The sequence below is a fragment of the Amphiura filiformis genome, chromosome 10 (genome assembly GCF_039555335.1).
Source record: "Amphiura filiformis chromosome 10, Afil_fr2py, whole genome shotgun sequence".
Lineage (NCBI taxonomy): Eukaryota > Metazoa > Echinodermata > Ophiuroidea > Amphilepidida > Amphiuridae > Amphiura > Amphiura filiformis.
This window is the reverse complement of record NC_092637.1, coordinates 18,709,336-18,734,463: the sequence shown is the minus strand read 5'-3', so window position 1 is coordinate 18,734,463 and position 25,128 is coordinate 18,709,336. Positions and strand designations below refer to the sequence as shown.

At 37.6% G+C, this 25,128-nt stretch overlaps 1 protein-coding gene across 2 annotated transcripts in view; it reads right to left on the bottom strand.

Annotated features, from left to right (window-relative positions):
- The window catches only part of LOC140162605 (inositol hexakisphosphate kinase 3-like), a 32,024-nt gene extending 7,199 nt beyond the window's left edge, over positions 1-24,825 (bottom strand). Inside the window, exons 1-2 of one of the 2 annotated variants that reach the window (XM_072185872.1) lie at positions 24,619-24,825; positions 5,480-6,040 (exon numbers count right to left, since the gene is read on the bottom strand). In XM_072185872.1, the coding sequence (XP_072041973.1) occupies positions 5,480-5,660 (181 nt within the window). In that variant the 5' untranslated portion in view covers positions 5,661-6,040; positions 24,619-24,825. Of the gene's footprint in view, positions 1-5,479; positions 6,041-9,988; positions 10,054-24,618 lie in introns of those variants that run through there. The other variant, XM_072185873.1, reaches the window with a different exon arrangement.
- Positions 24,826-25,128: the final 303 nt, after the last annotated feature.

Genomic DNA, 25,128 nt, shown 5'->3' with positions numbered 1-25,128 from the left:
TGCTGTTTCTTTCATATTTGAGGTTCAATTTTTTGTTTTTTTTGCAAATATAATTGATGAATAGTTTGCTGTTTCTTTAAAAACCAGCTGTCGCATTTATATGCCTACATTGTAAACAGCCTTTGGATAAAAATATTTTCATTGGCTTTTTAAATTCGCTGACATACATTGTACCGGTATTGAAATTCATACTGCAAATCAGTGTTATTTTAAGTACCGTAAAAACTTGATAGTTAGCATACATGTACTTACTAATTACTATCGAGCGCTTTTGAAAACATGAAATTGTACCAAAGTCCGGCACTTTACCAACTGAGCTAATGGGGTTGAGACACACATTTGCAGGTTTACTTGTTCGTATTTAACTATGTGTATCGATGATTTGCTCAAAACCATTTACACTTTTGTGGATGGGGCTATTCATGTTTGCATGTTTTAAAAGCGCTCAATAGTAAGGCCTAAAAAAATTGTTTGATTGGCGTAACCCGACCGAGCCTAAATATAGATCCGACCCTAGACTTTTTTTTCTTATTTTTTGCAATTAAAAAAAAAAGCCTTTATCATACGATTTACAGCTTAAAATGTGTGTAAGAAAAAAAAGAAAAAAAAAAAAGAAAATTGTTACGCCAATCAATGTTTTTTTCTAGGCCTAAGCACATATGCTAACTAGCAAGTTTTTATGGTACATGTACATGTATGTTTACTCTGTTGAATGGGATGATATAGGCCTACAGGTAACGTTCCATACAATAAATTATATCTGCTTGCAAGTTCCATCAGATGGACTTGCGTAGTATTTGCTGTGCATACATTGTAGCATATGATTTAAATGTTGTCTGGGCTAAAGACTGAAAATAGATACACTGACTACTGTCTCACACGTAAATGATGCAATGAACGTGACAGTGTGTGCTATGCATAATGACACCTAATAAACTCTCCTGTTATAGTACATTTGTATATGGTCATTTTCACGGTAAAGGGTGTAACTTTGGATTTTTAACATTTTGATCCGTAGTGTTCTAATAAAGCCACAGAATTCCATGATTTTTGGCCACATAAGTCATCTAGTTAGCAGCTACCTTGGGTAGCATAATCATCTTCGGGAGTTACTGCGTTCAGTTTTAGCAGGCTTAAATGTACCTAATATTGCCATTTTGAAAAACTATAAAAAACAGTAACATTTTTGTAAAACCCTGTGTTTTCTTCAGTTAGTTCATGGATAATTTTTCTTATCCTGAAAGTACGGTCATATGTTCAGTAAACACTGCCACATTAGATTTAATTGTGAACAGCCCTGTATTTTTGAGAACCGGACTTGAGATTTGTCGTTCGAGGCTTCATTTTCCGTTAACAATTGTTAACAAACTTTGTGGGTATAGCTTTGGTTCATAATTCTTGGTTATTTCTTCACTTCTTCTTGATTCATAACAGTTGATATCTTAACTTGAAATGGGTAACAAAAATTAGTCGATTTGCAAGCTTTTAAAATTTTTATAAAATCTTGACTTCAAAGAGCCATTTTTCCGTTAACTTTTTTGAAGCCTCCGAAACAAACTGTTCAGCAAGCTTGGGCAAATATAAATAAAAGAGCTCATCCAATCTATTTATCAAAATGTAGCAAAGTAGATCCTCAAGTCACTTGTTTTTAAATCATGGAGATATATATCACCGTTTGAAAATGGGACCCAATACAAACTTTCCGTTAACAATTGAAGCCTCCGAAACAAATGAAGCCTCTGAAACAACAATTAGGTTAATTATCATCTATGCATATCTAAATTGGTGTGTTCCATATTGATATCTGCATTGTAATTGTTACATGATATGTGCAGAATGTCATAAATTTAAAAAAAAATTGATATTATGGCTAATGTTTGAAAAATATACTGATACCCAAGAAAGTCCGTTTCGGAGGCTTCACATGCAAATAACACCATACTTAACAAATGGGTGAAAAAATTACCATGTTATAAATCTACAATATCTGCCGCATAGAATCATTGATTCAATACACACAAGAAAATAACAGCTTAGATGATCCCAACAGTGTTGTTTTCAAAAAAACTACTTCTGCAATGTTTACCCATTGTTAACATGAAGCCTCCGAAACAAAAAAAATGACTTGCTGTGATAATTTAAGTTTTGTCACAACTGAAACTCAATACTTAGAAGCAATGCATGAAAATTGGTAATTGTGATATTTTTTACCTATTTTTTCATGTCAACTTGTAGTAGTTAGCCAAATATTTTACTTTTATGATCACCTGTGTTGTTAACTGAAGCCTCCGAAACACAGATCGCTTGAATTGCCAATTCTAGAAAATAACTCCAATTTCTGTGAAACTTGGCTGGGAGGTTCCTTTCATCAAGTAGTATTTGTACATGAAGTTAGACATTCAAATTATTTTAGGAACCCAATTAAAACTTAAAAATATGTTTAAGGTTGGGAAATTTCCATTGCAAATGACCATTGATGTTAAAAATTTTCAAAATTGCAATTACAAACATAGCAAAACATGGTATAAAATTTAACTTATATCTGTTGACTTACTTTGGAATGGGATTTCACATGTATTCCAGCTTTCATGTCATAATTTTCTGAGCTTATGTAAAATACATTTTTTCTTAGATTTTAACCAAAATGTTATGGAAATGTCAAATTTTTTATCACAAATCAAAAGGTTTAAGCCTTGAAACATTATTTTACTGGAATTTAAGTTGCTTCTATGCATGATTACAGTAAACAGAAACATATATAAGTGGTTTGAAATTTTTTGACTGTGAAAATGACCATATGTAGACAATAATCATTCAGGCTTTGTTTACATATTCAGGTCTACCAATTAACCTACCGAAGTCAGAATGAGGGACATTGAGACCAAAACCGTATACATGTACACAAACCAGGTACCGACAAATTCAAAGACTTGAGGTGTGCAATACTTTCAGAATTCAGAGAAGGTTTTACAGGTCTGAATTTATCACAATAGACTAAAGAAAATGCTATATCAAATTTTAAAGTGACATTTTCATCATTTTCTGCTGTTTATTTGCCATCACTGAAATTTTCAGAAAACAGGGCTGTCCTCATTTTCACTTTAGTAAACCCCAAATGAATGAGGGACAGTCCCTCAAAATGAGGGACAGTTGGCAGGTCTGCATATTCCCCAAACTCAATCTTTATCTTTGCATTTCAGAATGTCAACTTCAACATTAAAGGAAGTCTCCGGCAATCACAACATTATGCCTATGTAAGAAAAATAATTATCAAGCACGAACCACATGGTTTTATTTAAACTCATAGTGACCATAAAAATCCTTCTTTCAACATGCGATATTCAAATTCCCAGGTGCCAAAATTGTCAAGTGCAATGACGTCCCAGTAATACAATGAAGGCTGACAACAATTGAGCACAAATAACCATTACGTCATTGCACTTGAATTTTGAATATCGTGTGTTGAAAGCTGACTGTTTTTATTAGTTTTTATGGTCAAGATGAATTTGTTTTAAAAATAAAACCATGTGATTTGTGCTCGATAATTATTTTTCTAACATATAAGGCATAATGTTGTGATTGCCAGACAGCATTTAATTCATAATGATAAGATGATGTGGTGTGTGTTCCCAATAATATTGATCAAATTTCTACTTTCTTTCAGCCCTTCAATGTAGGCCTAATTCTTCTAACAAAAATCTAATCAAAAAATCAAAAACAAATTTCCATCTTAAAATTTTATTTTTATGAATTGTTCGCTCAAAAGGCTGCATCAAAATGATTGTTAATTTTTTGTACCCACTGGTTGAGTGGTTGTGCTGTTTATTGACAAACCTGCCTCTCCTGTGTGCAACATTATAACCAGATTGTACTGTTTATTAGTCGTGTTCACATTTTGAGTTACACCCGGCGTAAACTTACGCTAACATTGATAAAAATTCCACAAATATTTTCGCTACTCCTACCGCATGTCCACACCTAGCCTACTCCTAGCACTACGCCGACCAGTTCCACCAAGCATTCACTTCTGGTCGGCGTAAACATCGGCTACCACTTCCGGTGTTTCCGTGACCTTTTTCATGCGATATGTAATGTCTTAGTTCCAACCAATAAAAGGTCAAACTTACACCTGGTGCCAGGAGTAGCAGCGTTCACATTGCAACTTACGCCTGGCGGAGGTTACACCCAGCTCGCTACTCCTCAGGAGTAAATCGTCGGACGTACGCCTTGTGGAACTTACGCTGACCATCGTTCACACTGCCACTACTCCTGGCAGCGCCTACAGCTACTCCTAGCAACTTGCGCCGATCAAGTTCCGCCAGGCGTACGTCCGACAATGTGAACACAACTTATGACATGTCAATTTGTCAAAGCATTTACCTGAAATTAAGCATGTTGGACCTTGTGTTGTATTTGGATGGATGAAATTACTGTAGGCTATACCATGCATTTAATTACAAGCACATACAATAAATGCACTGTATAAATTTGGATGAATGAAATTACTGTAGGCTATACCATGCCTTTAATTACAAGCACATACAATAAACTTGCTCTGTATAAATACAATGTAGGTGTAAAAGTGGTAAACATATGGATGAAACACTGTGTACAACCAGCTAAAATACTCTTAGAAACAGGCTGTTGAAAATAAATAGGCTACAGGCCTTGTACTTGCCTACTATAGCCCATTGAGAAAAAAAACCAATCACATTACCTTGTCCTGAACCAGAGTCAGTCACATACTCAGGAAACAGGAAATGGTGAACCAAAATGGGGTTTCTCTGATACAATACTAAATTGAATGAGACCACCAGTATGACTAAAAATACTTACGGTACTTAAAAAATTAATTCTGGTCCCAACTAAATTCAGGAGAACCAGGAATCGCACATTTCCCAAACTGAGTCATGGTAGAAAAACCCTTTTTTTAACCATTGAATCAATATATCAGCTCTTATTTTCACCCTTGAATCATTTCAATGTTATTTGAACTATGACTTTTGGTATATTCCAGGGATATAATTTTGCTGCAGAGTGCAACTATCAACTCAGATGTGCAAATTGTTGGACAAGAACCTTTGCATAAACCCAGTTGCAGATTTTGCCAAATTTGTAACTCTGGACAGGATAAGAGTATATTGTATGCGGACCAGGGACTGCCTTTTGAGGAGAGCGAGAGCATGCGGTCTCTACTGCTCACCTTCAATCTGATATGTAGGAGAGTGATTTTTAGCTCTCCTTAGCCATTCTATTGTAAATGCTCTAAACAGCTCTCCTTGAAGGCTCCCAAGAGCTATTTAATGCTCTCCTGCAAATTCCAAAAACAGTTCCTGGTGGACACGGTACATTATGTATCATCAAATTGATGTCACTTCAACCACAATGACCAGAAGGAACTCTTAAATCACATCAAATTGACGTTCCATGCGTCCCCGATACAAAATTTCAATCCTGTCTCTTCGTTCTGTTCCCTTACCTCTGTACTCGGGCATAAAATGCACCATGTCTTCAGGCAACGACTGATAGAACAACAACTCTCTCGGATTCAATGGTTTGCAGACGGTGGCGTCGTTGTATTTCAGCATCCCCGCATGACCACCCACCTGGTGCGAAAATGGCATGAGTATGACGCCATCTTTGCAGCTCCTACAGGCCATAACCTTTGACCCCAGCCTCCTGCAGCGTTGAGATTTCTGTTCAGGAGCCACTAGAGCATCTGAGTGTATGTTCTGTAAAGCTCAGCTGTGCAGTCTATCAATTATTAGGCCTGTTGGCTGGTTTAAAGTAATTACAAACAAAAATCAATAAATTATCTTTGCGCATTAAGATTTCATTTATTAAATGAGCTGCTTATTTTTCGTCTTCCAATTTAGAGCATAATCCCTTGGCTTCCTGGTTATTAGTAGTATTGTTTGTCCATTGTTATTAAACTGGTATCCACTGAATTTATACTGTATGGTAGAAATTGTGACTGGTATGCCTATTGTATTCTATATCCATGATGATGGAATAATCCCAAATTCACATGCGCACACACCTGAAAAAATAAAACAGGGAAAAAAAAAAGGTTAAAATGATGGGGAAAGAATAACCACGGATCACACACTAGCACAATTTTAACATGAAATTACAATGGAAACATAGCATGCATCTAGGCAGATAAACCAGAGACAAAAACTCCGGACATACCTGCCTGTGCGGGGACTTGAACCCCAGAAGTTCCGCTTGTCGGGCGGAATATCAATCAGCAAATTGATTCATCAATTACGTGTACACCAAAATTCAATGTAGGTATGCATGATCTGTTTCAACAAATTTGGCAGGTGTTTTAACAATTTCAGGACAAGCTATTAATACCCTCTTGGCAAGTCAATTAAGGCGATATAACACCCTGATTTTCATCAATACCCATCTTCTTTTTTTTGTTGCAAATTTATGAAGTATATAAATATGTTCATCATCTCATGTCCTGAAATATCTCTACATACAAAGTGGTTTTAAACCATTTTAGAAAATCATTTTAGCCCTATATATTTTTTTTTGTTTACTGTATCCTGGTAACTGAGATGTGTGTTTCATAACAAACCATAATTTATTCTATTGAACATGTCCAAGTAGAATACATGAATAGAATACATTAAATCCTTTGTTATACTATCTATAGAAATGTACTCACTGATTATAACACTGAATAAATTAAATAGGCCTAATCTCTTCCACATAGACAATTTAATACTATACCATGCATGTATCTTATATAATGTGTTGTTAGGAAAAGAGATTAAAATAGGCTATAAGGTCATCAAAGGTCAGGTTATAGGTCAATTGATTCAGGTCAAATTCAGGCATAAATTTGGAATACATGTGATAGTCGATATCATACAGATTCAGATTCAGATTCAACTTTATTTAGCCACGGTGGGCCCACTTCAACCCTACATGTAGGTTGTTCTTCCTTGGGGCCGTGGATACAAATTACAGTACTAACAAATATTTAACAAAACATGTTTACAAGAGATATGTTATACAAAATATCAAAAGAATTGTTAAGAGATACAAAAGATCATATAAACTTATATTAGGTTACCTTGTAAAACTGTTTACAAGCAATACTTCATAAAAATATCAAATGAATTGTTAAGAGATACAAAACATCATAAAACTTATAACATACAAGGGGAAATGAAAGAATTTATAAACTTATAAACAAAAACTGAAAAGAATTAAAATGAAACATCTTTCAGCATATTTTTGAAAGTAAATAAATTAGGTGAATCTGTGACCCTATCATCAAGACTATTCCATAAGATTGCACCTCTATATGATAAGCTACGTTTTTTGAAATCAGTTTTAGGCTGTGGGATGAAAACATTATTTTTACTTTGCCGAAAATTGTATTTATAATGAGGCATCAATTTTGATATTTTGTCTGTTACTGGATATATAATGGAAATGTGTGAGGTGGATATACTAAAATACCTTGGGATGTAAATGGTGAGTACAATTTAGATTGCCTAGTTGAGATGGATTGGGCAAATAAATATAAAATAGTTACCAAAATCACAAAAATGAAGCTTACGGAAAACTACCTAATATGGTGGTATAGGTGACAAAAATACAATCTTTTTTCAACATTGCTGTAGTGTGGTTGTGGTAACCTGTTACCTATGGCTTAATTAAGTTTCAGTGACATAGTGTCGCAAGTTCAAAATACAAAATATAGCTCAACATTGAAAATAGAAGCATTTTAACCGGTTCGCTTTTTTTGATAGTTGTGGAGCACCAAGTTCATAAAGTCATAAAAGAAATCATGGACCACTTATTCCCATTTTACATATCAACATTATTTCCCTAAAGCTTTCCAAAATGAAGTGAATTTAAATCATCAGTGATGTACCTCCTTTTGGCTTCTATCTTCAAAAGCATGTAAGCTACATTGATACCGATGCCACCAATAAAACGAGAAGATTTGCCCCTTCATTTTGCATACCACTTTGCCCAATTTTTTTTTTGTAATTTCTTCACAAAATGCAAAAAAAATGCAAAAAAAAATAAAATCAATGGGTGTAGTACCCCCTTAAGTCATAGAACTGGTTTAGTTCTGATCATGATGGCCTTGAATAGGGGAAGCAGCCACTGAACCCACCAAGGTGAGAGGAGTGCAATTGATTATTGCCAGTAGGGTTGTAGAGAAGTGGGCGGTGGTGGGTGGCAGAGCCCACCACTCGGTTTTGGAGGCCACCACTCAGTTGCAAATTTAGTACTGGAGCCCACCACTTGAGAGTCCAAAATCGCATAATTTGATGGAATTAGTCAAGAATATGGTAAATTTTGACAACAAATATCACAATTTTCATCAAATGCCACCTGGCACTAAAACTATCCTAGCTACAACCCTGATTGCCAGAGAAGGTTGGTCACATCCAGCCCTACATGTAAACCCCGGTGGGTTCAGTTAGTATTTAAAGGTAGGACGTATGACCGTTCCAGGATTTGAAAATGACCCCCTATTTCACGGGGAATCGAGGACATTTGGCGCATAATTTCCCTATTTTGCACTAAATCAAGGAAAATTTCCCCCAAATACGCTCCCTATTTTTATCAATTTGAGGACGCATTTTCATTTCACCCCCTTATCACAGAGAATCGAGGAGATTTTTTCCGAAAAAATACCCCTATTTTTACCATTTCAAGGACGCTTTTGAATTTTGCCCCCTATTTCACGGGGAAATGAGGACAATTTTTTTCAGAAAAATACCCTATTAATTTTTGTGTGGAACTACTAAAAAAATGGGACAGAAAAAACACAAAAAACTAAAACTGTAGCGGTAAAACGCGGACGAAAGTCTTAGAAATACACCCTATTTTTCATTTCAAGGACAATTTTGCCCCAAAACACCCCTAATTTGGACAATCGCAAACAATTTTGTCCTCGAAAATTCCGCGGATATTTCTTGAAAAGTACCCCTAATTGGAACCATCATGCGTACCCATCGTCCGTGAAGACTGAACCCACCGGACATGTAAACCAGTGCTATATAACATCAATGAGTTAACTTCCGTTTCGGTGTATGGGTACCCTGCGGTTGGAGCAAACCACCATAATTTGCAGAGCTCTGCACCCAATGAAATGCGCACTGATGTAACCGACTCGTTGAGGTAAAAATGGTATCGGCAGCTTATAGTACGTACTCCAAACAGGGTTGTAGCTACGGTGGTTGGTGTTCCAGTGTGTGGGTACCCTGCGGTTGGAGCAAACCACCATAATTTGCAGAGCTCTGCACCCAATGAAATGCGAACTGATGTAACCGACTTGTTGAGGTAAAAATGGTATCGGCAGCTTATACGTACTCCAAACAGGGTTGTAGCTACGGTGAGTTGTGGACCGAACCCACCCACCACTATGGTTTTTTTTTTAATTTCTAAATTTAAAAAGAGCATGAGTATTTTACTGAATTTGTGTCCCTGGAAGAGCTTGGAAGTGTCCAATTCAAGAAAGAGTTCATTTAAACTGAGTATTACATAGCTAAAAAAAAGGGTAAACTTTCTGCTCATTATAAAAAGTGGAGATTTGACCTTTAATTTTGTTTTTGTGTATGTACATGTACTGGGCTGTGTTGAAGACAATGTTAAATTACATGTATTTGGTAAAGTAGACTTTTATATGATGTAACATTTTTATATTGATGCTGCATTTGTGATTTTTCTTGTGTGATTTTTATTGATTCTTGTGATTTTGAAAATATATAATGAAAATAAAAGCACAGGGCACTTTGTGTCTTGTGGGAAAGATAAAAAAGAAAGAGTTCATTTTCATTGATAAAATCTTGCTAAAACACTTAGTTTCTGTAAATTGCTACCCACCCAGCACTCAAACCTCCTCAATTGTGACCAATTTTCGATCTGATGACATACTATTCCCCTGGGATCTATTCGCGGAATTTACGAAAATAACCACATACTAAATTTTAAGCTCATACTGTACCTTAGCATCTTGGAAAGAAAAATTCTACACTCAGTTTAAGCAGATGCATATATACACACTGTCAGAAGGACTATTAAAAACCTTGATTGATCTTCATACATCACAAGCACAATATATAATATGTTCACATGTATAATGTTCCAACTTATTCCTAACAAAAACAAACTGGGTATGGTTGACTTACTTTTTTGAATCATGTTCTCTATAAATCATTAATCAATTCAAGATATATACTATTATTCTCTGTGTACTGAAAAGATCAACAATGCACAAATCTATGCACATGCAGGGTTGCTAGTTTTTCAGTCCAAAGTTTTTCAGGCTGTGCATGAATTCCAAGTCAAAGGAAAAAGTATTAAAACTGGTTTAGAGTCCAGAAAATTATTGATACTTGACTGGCTTTTTAAGGATAAAATGCCACTCGCTTGATATAACAAGGCGGTTCTCGAACCACGAGTCTCGCCTGCTTTTGCGACCGCCTGCTTTTTCAATTACTTTTGGTAGCGGTAAATGAATTTGGCGGTTATCGGCTGGGCACGATTATCTGGCTGATGGTGACTGTTCGCATCATGTTGCATGCTCGTGTAGGTTTTCACTATTTCGACCTCAGATGACCCCTGCTGATCTTAAAATGACCTTCCAGAAATTTGGCTTCAAATATTGAATGTACCCACCAAGTTTCATGCCCATACGACAGTTTTTACTAATTTGACCTCAGATGACCTCTGGTGACCCCAAAATGACCTTCCAAAAATTTGGCTTCAAATGTTGACTGCACCCACCAAGTTTCATGCCCATCGACAGTTGTTACTAATTTGACCTCAGATGACCTCGAAATGACCTTCCAAAAATTTGGCTTTAAATGTTGACTGTATCCACCAAGTTTCATGCCCACCTGACAGTTTTTACTAATTTGATCTCAGATGACCCCTGGTGACCTCGAAATGACCTTCCAAAAATTTGGCTTAAAATGTTGACTGTACCCACCAAGTTTCATGCCCATACGACTGTTTTTACTAATTCGACCTCAAATGACCCCTGGTGACCTCGAAATGACCTTCCAAAAATTTGGCTTTAAATGTTGACTGGACCCACCAAGTTTCATGCCCATCCGACAGTTTTTACTAATTTGACCTCAGATGACCCCTGGTGACCTCGAAATGACCTTCCAAAAATTTGGCTTCAAATGTTGACTGTACCCACCAAGTTTCATGCCCATCCGACACTTTTTACTAATTTGACCTCAGATGACCCCTGGTGACCTCGAAATGACCTTCCAAAAATTTGGCTTTAAATGTTGACTGTACCCACCAAGTTTCATGCCCATACGACAGTTTTTACTAATTTGACCTCAGATGACCTCTGGTGACCTTGAAATGACCTTCCAAAAATTTGGCTTTAAATGTTGACTGGACCCACCAAGTTTCATGGCCATACGACAGTTTTTACTAATTTGACCTCAGATGACCCCTAGATGACCTCAGTGACCTTGACCCACTAACCAATAAGAACCGGTTCTGTCTCGGGTCAAGATGCACTCACCCACCAAGTTTGAGGAACGTATGCGACTCATAGTCTCCGAATAAATAGGCGGAAAGCAAACTTTAACCAAAACTTTAACCAAATTTGTCACATACACACATACACACAAAACACATACACACATACATACGGAAAAGTGATTATATAGTCTCCTGCCTTATCAGGCGAGACAAAAATGACACTTGCCATAACTGGGGGTTCAAATTGTTGGTGACTTTTTCTGAGGGGGAGACAGTCAGACACTGGCAAGTTATCTGAAAGTAGCCCAATTGTGCGTATGACACCTTTTGGCAACTCTGTTTATGTGAATCAGCTGATGCCACCACTCACCAAGTGCTCATTGTAATCAAGGAAGCTCATGGCCAAAATCACATGATCACTGCAAAGGTGTCACATGATCACCTACCAAGTCTGATTGGGTGGATGGGTGGATTGTTCATGGGATTCATTTTATTCGACACCTGTGACTCATACGGAACGGAAAAAGGAAGTACTATGGACCACAATAGCCTCATCTCAATGGCATAGTCCAATAACCTTAATTACATACTCATAGTGCAAAATTTGACCTAAAGTTGCAGAGTATGAGTTTTTGTACCAAATTTTTCAAAGGTCATTCAATGAATGTGCAAATGTATTGGGGATTAAGAACTGTGTCCCTGATAGATGAGCATGTTGTGGATCCTAGTGTACAAACCAAGTCCGTGGCATCAGGGGTCTGATGCTTTGCATCACACGTACTGCGTGTTAAGGCCAGAGTAATGGGAGAGAACATGGACCTTTTCGAGCATCATTATTTCTGAATTGTATGTCCAAAGTATTTAAAACTATACATTTTTGGAAAGGAAATGAGTCAAGAAATCCCATGGTGATGTCAGATTTTTTCAAAAATCTCGAGTTTTTGAAAAAAATCACAAAAATCACTTTTTATCTCAATTTTTGTGACAACTTAAAAACAATCCGCTCGGAGTAAAAAAAAATTCAGTTAGCTTAATATGAAGAAGAGACATGAACTTAGGGAAGGTTTTTTATTTTTTGAAATTTGTCTGTTTTGAAATATTGAAAAAAACATGTGAAAAAAGCAATTTTGTCACTCGATTCAGTTAAAAATTGCACATAATGGTGTATATTTTTGGTTGAAACAAATATTTTGAAAAAATGAGAAAACCTTCCCTAGACTTTGATGTACTCTAAACGATAGTGCAAAAAGTTTACCTTTTGCTTGCATATTTTTCGAGTTATCTTGTCACAAAAATCATGCAATATTGTCAAAAGTGAAATATGAGAAATCGATGTTTTAGTAAAAAAATGTCAAAATTATGCACAAAATGTCCTTATATTTTAAAACGGCAAGACTTTCACGCTTGTAAAAGCTGTATCTGGTGCATGGTCTAAATATGCATCTTTTTGCACCAATGAATTTTTAATGTATACTTTCAGTGCGCCAAAATTCAAAATAATTACAAAATCTAAGTGGCATTTTGACTGCAAATTTTTGTTTTGTTTACACCGCATCTGCCAGCGTTAATAACATACCGAATGCGCCTTGACTGCGTTGGACATACGCGCAGAGAGTTGCGCTACATCACGCTGGCGCGAATCGCACGCTTATAATCACAACATTTCGTGATTCAAGCACATTTCTGATTTTACTAAGCTGTCTTGAGCCATGTGACTTTTTAGAGTTGAAAAGAGTGAAATAGATCAAGCAAGAATACGTGTAAATATTAGAAAGTTGTATTTTATCAGTTTCAAGTGAAAGGATATATCTTAGTGTTGATAAATATCAAGAAATCTCAAATTCGGGTGTGGACGAATGTGTCTTCAATTACTCTGGCTTTAAAAAACGTGATGAATACAGAGTGTAGTACGCTCGGCAAGCTTCGCACAGCAGTTGGCACACCAGAGAAGCATACACACGCATTCCGCTGAAATAATTATTCTCATACCTCCGGTTTCCAAGGTCTATTTACTTTGTACTTCTGAGTTGACAGAATATTATGTAGCGCGATTACTACCATATTGGACAGCTGACTTGAACAGTGAAGTAAATACTCACAGGTGTAGGGGATGGGGGGATTTAAGTATTAAGGTGGATGGTCTACAGACTGTACATGTATGTACAAATGTATGTAATCCAATCATCCCCACCCCAAATGTTTACACAAAATAACACAATGTTTGTTTTTGATCAAATAAACCTCATATTAATTTAAATTTGTATTTGACAATTATAGCTTTCAAACTGGCAAGCTCATTTTTGCCAGTGGCAACACCAAAAACAAAGGGAGAGCGTGGCGCAATAGTTAGGGTACATGCCTGTAGTGCATGAGGTCCCGGGTTCAATTCCCAACAGTGGTGATTTGCTGGGATATTTGACTCGGAAAAAAGTCTGAAATTAATTGGCAACCTCTGCAGATTAAATTCAGACTTCCGCTCTCCCCATGGTTCATTTAGAATTGGGTAAATGAATCATGAAAGTACTCCATCCTTCGGAGGGGACGTTAAGCCGTCGGTCACGTGTGCAGAGAGCCATACCTGTACTTGTATCTCGCAGCCAGTTTCGAAAAGAGTAGGGCATTAACCCCTGACTGTTCCCAATCCGTCCCAGTGTTCAAATGGACCCCAATGGAAATAAGCTTCAATAGAGGCTTTCTTGGGTTATCCAGGACTGTCAAAACCCAAACAAATCAAATCAATTCATCAAATTTTAAACTTTTTTCATTTTAAGGACTTGATGAGACAAAAAATATGTTGAATAATTCATTAAAAGTTGTGTGGTACTGTTTATGAGCTTTCTGTGTTATATTTGAGTGATGTTAGTTTTTGCCAGTGTTTGCCGGTTTAAACCAGCTTTTGCCACTTTGCCGGCAAAAACCGCACCCTGTTTCTATGTGTAATCATGTTGAGCATACAGTGGTAACTTTCGGGAGGTTTATTCATGATTAACAGTGTGTCTAAATCCAAAGCTTCATATAGGCCCTACTGAGTTCTGAGACTGTGCGATCATAATGTAAACATAAGTCGTCACATGTGCAAATCTGTGGTAACATTAGTATCGGGAATTGCGATACATGTTAAAAATAAATTCTTAGTCACAATTACTGTGAACGACCATTCAGCATGCGCGGTGCACAGATGGTCAGACTTAACACAAACACAGACATGCTTGAACTTTCTAGGGTCCATGGCTTGATGTGGGAACTTACATATCATACACACATGTTGGCAATCCTTTTTGACTAAATGATAAACATGTACATTAGGGGTTAGGGCTTATGTTTACAGAATTCTTAAATGAATAACATGAAAAAAACTGATGAGTACCAATCATTTAATACAGCCTGTACATGTACCACAAAATACAGACAACCAGACAGCCAGACAGACAAAATACAGACAACCAGACAGCATTGGTGATCATTCTGGAGCAAATTTATAAATAAAACACATATCTGCCTATCAAATTGAACCCTGGAATTGATTATATTGACTCTTATTATTATCACCAATCCATGAAAATATTTTACAAAATGCCGATCAGAACCTGCCGGTATTAAAGTATCATGGAAAGCATGAACAGATTTTGTTTATATTTACATATATGTAACTACACAAAAAGGCAAACTTTGCCACTTTGTCAAGGCTTGTCATGCGTCGTGATAGCTGGTATAACAGTTTTCTACACAAACCAGCATGTGCAGCACTGTTGCGTGAATGCAATACAAATTGCTACATCGTATTGCATGTTTGCTTTGCAAAAATGTGAGTCTAAAATACTATATAATGTAGGCCTAAATTTTCTGTCCAACTAAATTTACTTGCCAGTTGCCACATAAGAAACGTAAACAACCTAAGAGTGCACACCAGTAATTTAATACTTAGTCTCCTACACCCTGGGAGGAACAAATCAGTGTTTCAAACGAGGAAACGTGCATTAAAATTAAATTAAATACCGGTACATTAGAAAAGGCTTAAAACCCAACTATTAGGCCCTGTTTCGCATTTAATCCTCATTTAGGCCTGGGAAATAGATTGTCTGTGAAAAATGAGCAGGATCCAACTTTTTATGACGATTTGGCTAAACTTTCAAAAATGTGTTACATTTCAGAAACACCAAGCTATTCGTAAGGTGGCGTAGGCTGCATGGGCTATAGGGTGATCTAGTCGGCATTTTTCTGGACAAAAATGCTGGACTCCATATAATTTCTACAATGGATGTCTTCATCTGACCTTCAACTTGCAGACAGGGTAAGTTTTGAAGTACTGAGTCGCTCTGGAGTCAAGAAAATGATGTTTTCCCGGACCCTGTTTGTACACAAAGTCAATGGAGGCTATTTACTTGTGGCATTGGCAACACTGTGCTGTTTGAAAGGCTAATTCGTTTATTTTCCCGTTGTTCCGTTACCATTGTATCTATAGGCACTGTTTTAATTTTAAATTCTGTGAAAAGAAATTATAAAAAAAAAATATATATCCACGCTCTAGCTTGTTTAATTGTCTACTTCAGTCATCAAAGAAGCTAGATGATGGAAAAATGATATTGGGATCTTGTTGGCTCATCTTGTTAGCTCACATTGTGCTGCGCGTCATTGTTCAAGGGAATTGAGGTCAAATTGACCTCCAAAATGAGGCTAAAGTCAATTTTCAAAAAAATCATCAAAATATGAAGATAAAGAGATCCCAAGCTAATTTTTTCATTAATTGACATAAAATTATGTCTTCTTTGATGAGTTGCTATCCTGAGAGTCAGATGACGTTGGCGCGCAGAAATACAGGCATGTAAAAATGTACGGAAATAAAAAATTTGACCTCGGTTAACTCGGTGCGCCAACAAAATCCCAAAAACTTTTTGCTGAAATATGAAAATTACAATTGAGGTCTTCAATTTAAAACTTGTTTGGACTTGGGATCTTGATGGCGCAGCCCGTTATGATGCTTTGAAGTTGCACGAGGGCGCTTTTCATCAAAACATTGGATTTGCTGATTTTGTGCGCCATCGATATCCCAAATTTTTTCCTTGGTTTTTGTGATGTAACCATTATTTGGTACTTCAAAAAAAAATGCAAAATGCAGGTTGGGATAATGATGGCGCAAGATGTTATGAACCTCCAAAGTTCATCAGTAGGGCTCAGAGAGGCTGAAATTTCGAGAATTTTTTCAGCCGAACGAGGGCGCTGTGCACGCTTATATTGTGCATGCGAGTTGTTGGTGCCAATATGTACCAATATAATTTTTTAGAAAATTTAATTTTTTTTTGTATCACAACCCCCTGATTTGGGTACATAATAAAGGAGACAGGCTTAAGCATCGAGAACGCTGACTGGCTTACATGTAGCAATAATATTGTCCAAGTAGTTTTGTAAACCAATCAGGTTAGACGTACTTGGCTGGCGGGGTTACCAGGGAATAAATAAAGATTGGGAAGCGTCACTGGAAGATAAATGTAATAAAACTATGGATGCCGCCATTACCCTGCCATCGCGTAGACCTGGAACACTACCGCGATTTCTACCGCTGCATCGCGCCCGTGCTCGCGTTCACGGCTTGCTGCAACCAAGGTTAGACCTTTTCAAGCCTGCAACAGCATATTTTTTCAAATGTTGAATAGCTGTTTTAATACTTTTAATAATATTTTTAGCGCATCCATTAACTTAATTTATTAAATACATCAAATCGACCAAAAATCCCACTCTCCAGACCAAGATTTATACAAGAAAAATACTGTTTCAATCACAAAAATTAACCTTAATTTCGCGCCTACACGTAAGACTTGGCGGTAGTCTATTCAGATATCGTTGTCAAGCTCGAGGTGATTGACCCTTGATGATTGATAGTCGGGAACGCGTGCTGTTACGCATAGTCATGGTGATGGGAGCTGCTGGGCGCGTTCGGGGGTGCTGGCGACCGTCGACTCGACCCCCTTTTCCCAAGATGGCGGCGCCCATGCTGGTACCAAATTTGTGATTCCCGGCAACTTCTGTATAGCATACCGTAGCGTGCAAATTTAGCCAAATTTGGAGAATCGGCGAATCACTGTCAACTCCTTGGGGTTACCCATACAGTAAAAGGCCATTGTGTTCATTGATTGGCTAATTACGATTGGGATGAATGGTATTTGCAATCAATCATAAAATGGGTTAGATGGCACCTTTAAAAAAATTTTAAAAGTTTTTTTTAATTTGTTAAGTTAGTTATAGACCCTAAATTTCTTGTTATTCAAGGTTTTTTTAAGGTTATTAACTATTTTAAATTGTTGTGATTTGGTAGTTCACAGCATTAGAGTTGGGCGACTAAGTCGCCAATAGTCGTTAGTCGCGACTATTACTGGTAGTCGCGACTACGACTATTGAAAACCAAAAGTCGTCAAATGGAACTATATTTAAATGTTACAAAATCATGTTAAAAGCGCCAGATATCTGCACTAAAACCAACCAAATACTAAACTGTGAAAATGTGATAAAAACATTAGTCATTGTCTTACCAATAGTAACACTATAGGCCTACAAACAATAATCATAAAGTCTATAAATCATCATTAGATTGGTCTTGTTGACTTTTTATTGTAAATTTGCACCAAACTTTCACCCGATTTTTTGGTCCAATTCTAACCACAGATAGTCGTGACTATAGTCGTAGTCGTGACTATTTGCTGCCGACTAGTCGACTAGGAAAAAAGTGATAGTCGCCCAACTCTACACAGCATCTTACTAATGGTAGTGAGCTTTGGCAAAAACTGCATTGCTCAATTCATGGCGAGCGTATAGAAGAATTTAAAGCATCACAGATATACTTTTATAGGTGCTGTGGTTCTTGATTTATATTGTAAAGAGGGCTGAAACAACAAAACTTTTGTACTTACGTACTTTATGTCATTAACAACAATAAATTAAGTAAGTTTGCAAAGTATACGATTTGTAGAATGAACTTTTGCAAAACATCAAGGTGTTATTTTTCAATAATATATTGATCCAGATAATAAAAATCGATTGTTAGGTTGCTTCGACCAACAATACCTATACCGCTATTCATTTTAAGGCATGTCTAACCTGTGACATCATCCTAGCATGATTGTTATGATTTGTTAAGTATAAGGTGACACATTTTAGTTACAAACACACTGTTTAATGCAGAATCAATATGGCAGCCTTTATTTTACATGTCAAAAAGTGCGTAAAACTAAATAGCTGCCCCAGTTGTAGTTCTACCGTTATACTTACAAAAAATGTTCAAACTTTGAGCTCGCGGAGGACCCATTTCCCGACCTCCATTTGAATTTAAATTTGGAGCACTTATTTAACTTGATAAGTGGCACACTTTAATCACTCAAGCAAAAAATAACATTGACATGAGGGGCGTTTGATGCACCCTAATATGTACTGTACTACTGAGAGCTACTGAGCATACATGCAACTGTTAAAATGTGTCACAGTCGTCATTCATTCTGAGTTTAGCCCTGAAGTGGATCGGATCTGGATCTGGATCGGCCGATCTGAAAATTTTTGGATCAGGGATCGGCAATTTCCGATCAAGGGTGGATCGGTTCATCACTAGTAGTAAGCTTACCAAGTTGTCCACATGGTCATAAATAGCGTCAATAATTGGCGAAAATCTGGATTGGAAACCCGGAAGTGAGCCAGAAGTCAGTGTTTCTAGTTCATAGTTCGTCATTTTAGCATGTGTTTTTAGTTTACCTAATGATTTTAATGGGAATTATCGTTCTAAAATTGACCTTGAATAAACGCCCCCCCCCCCTTGGGAAAATGTAACGCCCCGGGGGCGTTTATTTGACGAAATACGGTACTTGACCTTGTTTAAATGTGTCTCCAGGTTGAGTTTTAATTTAAAAATCTCTAAAGTATACCTCATTTTTATAAATTGAGACACAAAAAGGGCCAATTTTTGCCATTAACAGACATGGCTCACACAAAAGTGCTTGCTTCCGATCCCTTTTCAGATGTAGGTATGCCAGGTGAATTCAAATTTGCCATCAAACTGCATCATTTTATCAAATTAAAGCCCTTGAGTAAAGAAAGCCAAAACTGAAAACCTTTTTGTCATAGCACTTTCCGTAGCAAAGTTACATCTTGTCAAAGATTGACTTTCATCAAAAAGATTCTGCTATAGCCAAAATAATTAATTCTCGATCATGAGAGCCAACTTGGGTATGCACAGTTATTTGCATCGAGCGTACATGTACTACGCAAATACCGGCGCTTACGGCGCAAACACAGCTTTTGAGAATTGACCAATCACACGGTAAGGTCAAGGTTCGGTCATGCAGGTCGGGCGATCGTGTTATTCTATGAAAAGTATGCCTACACTGACGCAGAAGGTACATCCTTTCATGATCGAGAATTTGTTATTTTGGTTATAGCAAAATTCCCCCAAACAGCATTTCTGGGGTGTTTCTAGATCTTAGACTTAGTCTCATGATGATAGCAGCTTTTTTAATGGTCCAACTGCGATCAAAATCCCTCTAAAATTCCATGTGCGATTGTCTTATCACCATAAAAAATCATATATTTGGGTCAAGTGAAGTATAGAAAACATATTTATGCAGGTTTCCTTGACCAGCCTGTTCTTTTAAATTTCTAAACAGTGAATTTCAGTTAAATGTGTGGCCCGGTTCCCAATATCTTTTTATAAAATATCTAAGTTCCAGCTGTTGCTACAGGCATGTACTACAAAATCCTGTGTGCTGATTTAAAAATGCAATTTCATATAAATAAGAGTTTCAGGGTCTACATTTATGAATTTGCTCTTTTTTACACATGTATCATAATCATGTAATTTTGTCCAAATTTTGACCAATATCCGCAAATTTAAATCATGAATATCTCCGCAACCCTGAATCCGATTAAAAAAAAATAAGTGTTTTTGGAAATCATTTGGCAAGATAAAATATACATAGGTCAATAGAATGATAAATTGAATTTAAATTTTGGTTTGACATACTACTATAGAAAAATTATCGAATTCGTGGACATCGTGGAACATACTCAGTCTTTGCGTGGCTGTGCGTAGTAAGCAGTTGTTACGCAGATAGCCTTGCTAATATGGACGCCAGAGAGTAGCGTTGTACACGCGCATGTAGTTAGCATGATTAGTCGCGGAGTAACAAGCGTAGTTCACGAATTTGATAATTTTTCTATAGTATTATTATTGCGCGCCAACGTCACCTGACTCTCCAAATAGCATTTCATCAAAGAAGAGGTAATTCTCTGCAAGTACTGAAAAAATTAGCTTGGGATCTCTTGAACTTCATATTTTCCTGATGGTTAAGCTGTTAAGGTGGTATTGGATGCATTTTCTAGAAATTAGAAAATGCTTTGAGCATCTTTTAAACAGATTAATTGAGTAGGGTAAAGTACACTGATCAATATGCCTTTTGTTTGGAGCAAATCGGACATACGGTTTCCAAAATACATCAATTTATATTTTCTTTGTATCCTATTGTTTTTGTCAATAATCAATACAGTTAATGAGCTAAAAGGACTGGAAAGGCTCATTAATATGTAATTTTTGCCAATATTTTGCTAAAAATCAATGCATAAATGTTCAGGGTACTTTTATTTTGCATACTTTTGCCCTGAAACTTGGTCAAAGTGTTTCTAATATGTTCTAATGTATTATATAGTGAAGCCGCCCTCTAATTTGCATATTTGCATAATTAATGAGCTAATTTGCATAAATTAATCTGTTAAAAACATGTTTAGAGCACTTTTATAATGCCTCCATAACCACCTTAAATGAAATCTGAATTTATAGACTTTTATAGTCTTTAGCTCATGCCCAGCCTCAGTCATTAGGTATGCTAGGTGAATTCAAATTTGCCATCAAACTGCATCATTTTATATATCAAATTAAAGCCCTTGAGTAAACAAAGCCATCACTGAAAACCTTTTTTTCATAGTACTTTCCGCAGCAAAGTTACATCTTGTCAAAGATTGACTTTCATCAAAAATATTCAGCTAGCAAAATTCCCCAAAACGGCATTTCGGGGGTGTTTCTAGATCTTAGTCTCATGCATGTATGTACGTCATCCACCAGTGGAGCTCCTGCGCCCCTCCGCAGAACTTCCGGTAGTGGATGTTCTGCGCTCGGGCGCAGAACATCCACTGTCGGAGTTGATGCGCCCGGGCGCAGTCCCTTATATGTAACGGTGGATCATTGCTGCGCTCGGGCGCCGAACATCCACTGTTGGAGTAACTGCGCTCGGAAGTAAAATAATAGATTTTCTTATTATAATAACGGTGGATCATTGCTGCACTCGGGCGCAGAACATCCACTGTAGGAGTAACTTCGCTCGGAAGCAAAATAATAGATTTTCTTATTATAATAACGGTGGATCATTTCTGCGCTCGGGCGCAGAACATCCACTGTCGGAGTTGATGCGCCCGGGCGCAGTCCCTTAGGCCGTGTAAAATTAATATTTTGGTTCTCGCCCCTCCCTCCTCAATTTCTGTGATTTGTCAGATTTTTTTTTTTTTTTTTTTTAGATTTTTCAATTTTTTAGACTTTGGAATGATTTATGTATTCTTAATACATATAAATAAGTTTATTAGAGAACAAGCATCATTTCTAAGTCTTTTTGTGGTACTCTAGGGGTTTATCCTCAGAATCTCACATTTGAAAAAAAAAAAAAAAAAGGGCCTCATCGTTCCTCGAGCACTGTTGGAGAAGACCGAAAACTACTGACAATGCTAATTTTACATTGAAAAAAAAAAAAACCTCCCTCCTCATCAATTCATGAAAATCCTCTGGGACGAGAACCAAAACATTAATTTTATACGGCCTTATATGTAACGGTGGATCATTGCTGCGCTGGGGTGCAGAACATCCACTGTTGGAGTAGCTGCGCTCGGAAGCAAAATAATAGATTTTCTTATTATAATAACGGTGGATCATTTCTGCGCCGGGCGCAGAACATCCACTGTCGGAGTTGATGCGCCCGGGCGCGTGGCAGTCCCTTATATGTAACGGTGGATCATTGCTGCGCTCGGGCGCAGAACATCCACTGTTGGAGTAACTGCGTTCGGAAGCAAAATAATAGATTTTCTTATTATAATAACGGTGGATCATATTGCTGCGCTCGGGCGCAAAACATATCCACTGTTGGAGTAACTGCGCTCGGAAGCAAAATAATACATTTTCTTATTATAATAACGGTGGATCATTTCTGCGCTCGGCGCAGAACATCCACTGTCGGAGTTGATGCGCCCAGGCGCAGTCCCTTATATGTAACGGTGGATCATTGCTGCGCTGGGCGCAGAACATCCACTGTTGGAGTAACTGCGCTCGGAAGCAATATAATACATTTTCTTATTAGGCCTATATTAATAAATAATGCACGAGCGCAGAAATGATCCACCAGTATTATAATAAGAAAATCTATTATTTTGCTTCCGAGCGCAGCAACTCCGACAGTGGATGTTCTGCGCCAGCGCAGCAATGATCCACCGTTACATATAAGGGACTGCGCCCGGGCGCATCTACTCCGACAGTGGATTCAGTGCGCTCGAGCGCAGAAATGATCCACCAGTATTATAATAAGAAAATCCATTATTTTGCTTCCGAGCGCAGTTACTCCGACAGTGGATGTTCTGCGCCCGCGCGCAGCAATGATCCACCGTTACATATAAGGCACTGCGCCCGGGCGCATCTACTCCGACAGTGGATTCAGTGCGCTCGAGCGCAGAAATGATCCACCAGTATTATAATAAGAAAATCTATTATTTTGCTTCCGAGCGCAGCAACTCCGACAGTGGATTCTCTGCGCCCGGCGCAGAACATCCACTACCGGAAGTTCTGCGGAGGGGCGCAGGAGCTCCACTGGTGGATCACGTACATAACTCTCTCATGGCGATAGCAGCTTTTTTTAATGGAACTGCTATCAAAATCCCTCTAAAATTCCATGTGCGACTTGATTATCACCATAAATAATCATATATTTGGGTCAAGTGAAGTATAGAAAACATATTTACGTAGGTTTCCTTCACCGACCTATTCTCGAAAAAAATTCAAATTTCTATGTAAATATGCATTGTGTTTGGGCCCCGGTCTCGGCGAATTTCGCTGACTAGCAAATGTGTTAACTAAGGTTTGCCTGGGATACCTACAGTCATGCTGTATGAGTTGTACTAGACTCGCTGAGTCTCATGGACGCCGTTCCTATGTCCATCAGACTCGTATTTCCCATTTTGGATGTCAATCGGAAATACACACTTAACGATTTGCGCCGGTTAGAAACTTGAAAAAAAATCTTTAAAATTTTATCAATGTATATAAAAGTGGTACCAACGTTATTGTGCTTGCTAATTTAAGACTCGGTTGAAACAAAATTAAGGATCGAATGCATTTTAGTGTCCAAAAGGCAAAATTATCGTCAAAGTTCTGTTGAAATCGGCACCCTTGCGAAGGGTTCAGAATGCGAATCGGGAACGAAAATATCCGATCTTTGCGATCAAAAACACAAAATTACAACTTTAAACATACTATTGGCAAAAGACATTATTACCAAACAATATAGAATAGAAAATTTGACATCATTTTCTCAAAATATTTAAGAAATTTGCTCACTAGACATCGAAAAAGTACGCAATCCAATTCCCGTTCAAACGCGTGAGAAACTGAAAGTGCATAATCCCGACTATAATATTTACAGTAATTTCTTGGCCAAATTGGAACATGCGTGTTGCGTCCATGTAGCGTACTAAGCGTGTACGCAATGCAAGACGCGTGTATGCTTTCTTCTGTACCGCGTTATATTCGCGCGTGTTTAACGCGGAGCCACTAGCGTTTATAGTCATGATAGTGTTCCAGTTTGGCCATGAAATTACTGTAAATATTATAAGTTGTACTAGGCTTAAAGGTCCGTTCATACTACCACCGCATTTGCGATGCGTTGCTTTGCGATGCGGTGCGTTGTCGCACCGCATCTACTGCATTGCGATATCGCAATAAAGTTAAATACATTTTAACCTGGAAATGCGACGAGTTGCGTTGAGTTGCGGCAAAAGTAATCGATATATCGGCATCGCAAAGCAACGCATCGCAAATGCGGTGGTAGTATGAACGGACTTTACCTAAAATTCATGCAGTTTGCGATATGGCGACGCGACTCTGGAAAGTAGTCAGTGTTGTTCCTTTTTACTCAGCTACTGCACGAAGACAACAAAAAACAAAGCTACGTTCTATTGACACAGATGGCAATACATAAATCATGAAATATCATCATAATCAACACTCACAATGACAAAATTTGCCCATCCAAGTGACATCTCATTCTTGCTTGTCGTGTCAGAGAAAATAAAGGTTACGGAAAGCGAGAGCGGACCCCCGACCCGCCAAAAAATTAACGTGTAATTTCAATGCAAATTGCGGCTTTCGGTTTCCAATATCGGTAACTTAGCGACATGCAGAAAATAAGCCGATATATCACTTATTGCGGCCGCCTCCTCTGATTTTATACCCGAGAAAAGTAAACAGTGTCTCAAAAAAGCGGGTTTTCTTTCCACCCGACAAACTCTTAACCGCTCCCGCATCTGAAATGCCGACCCCGCAAAAAAAACACCGCTTTGCGGCCGCTGCGCTGC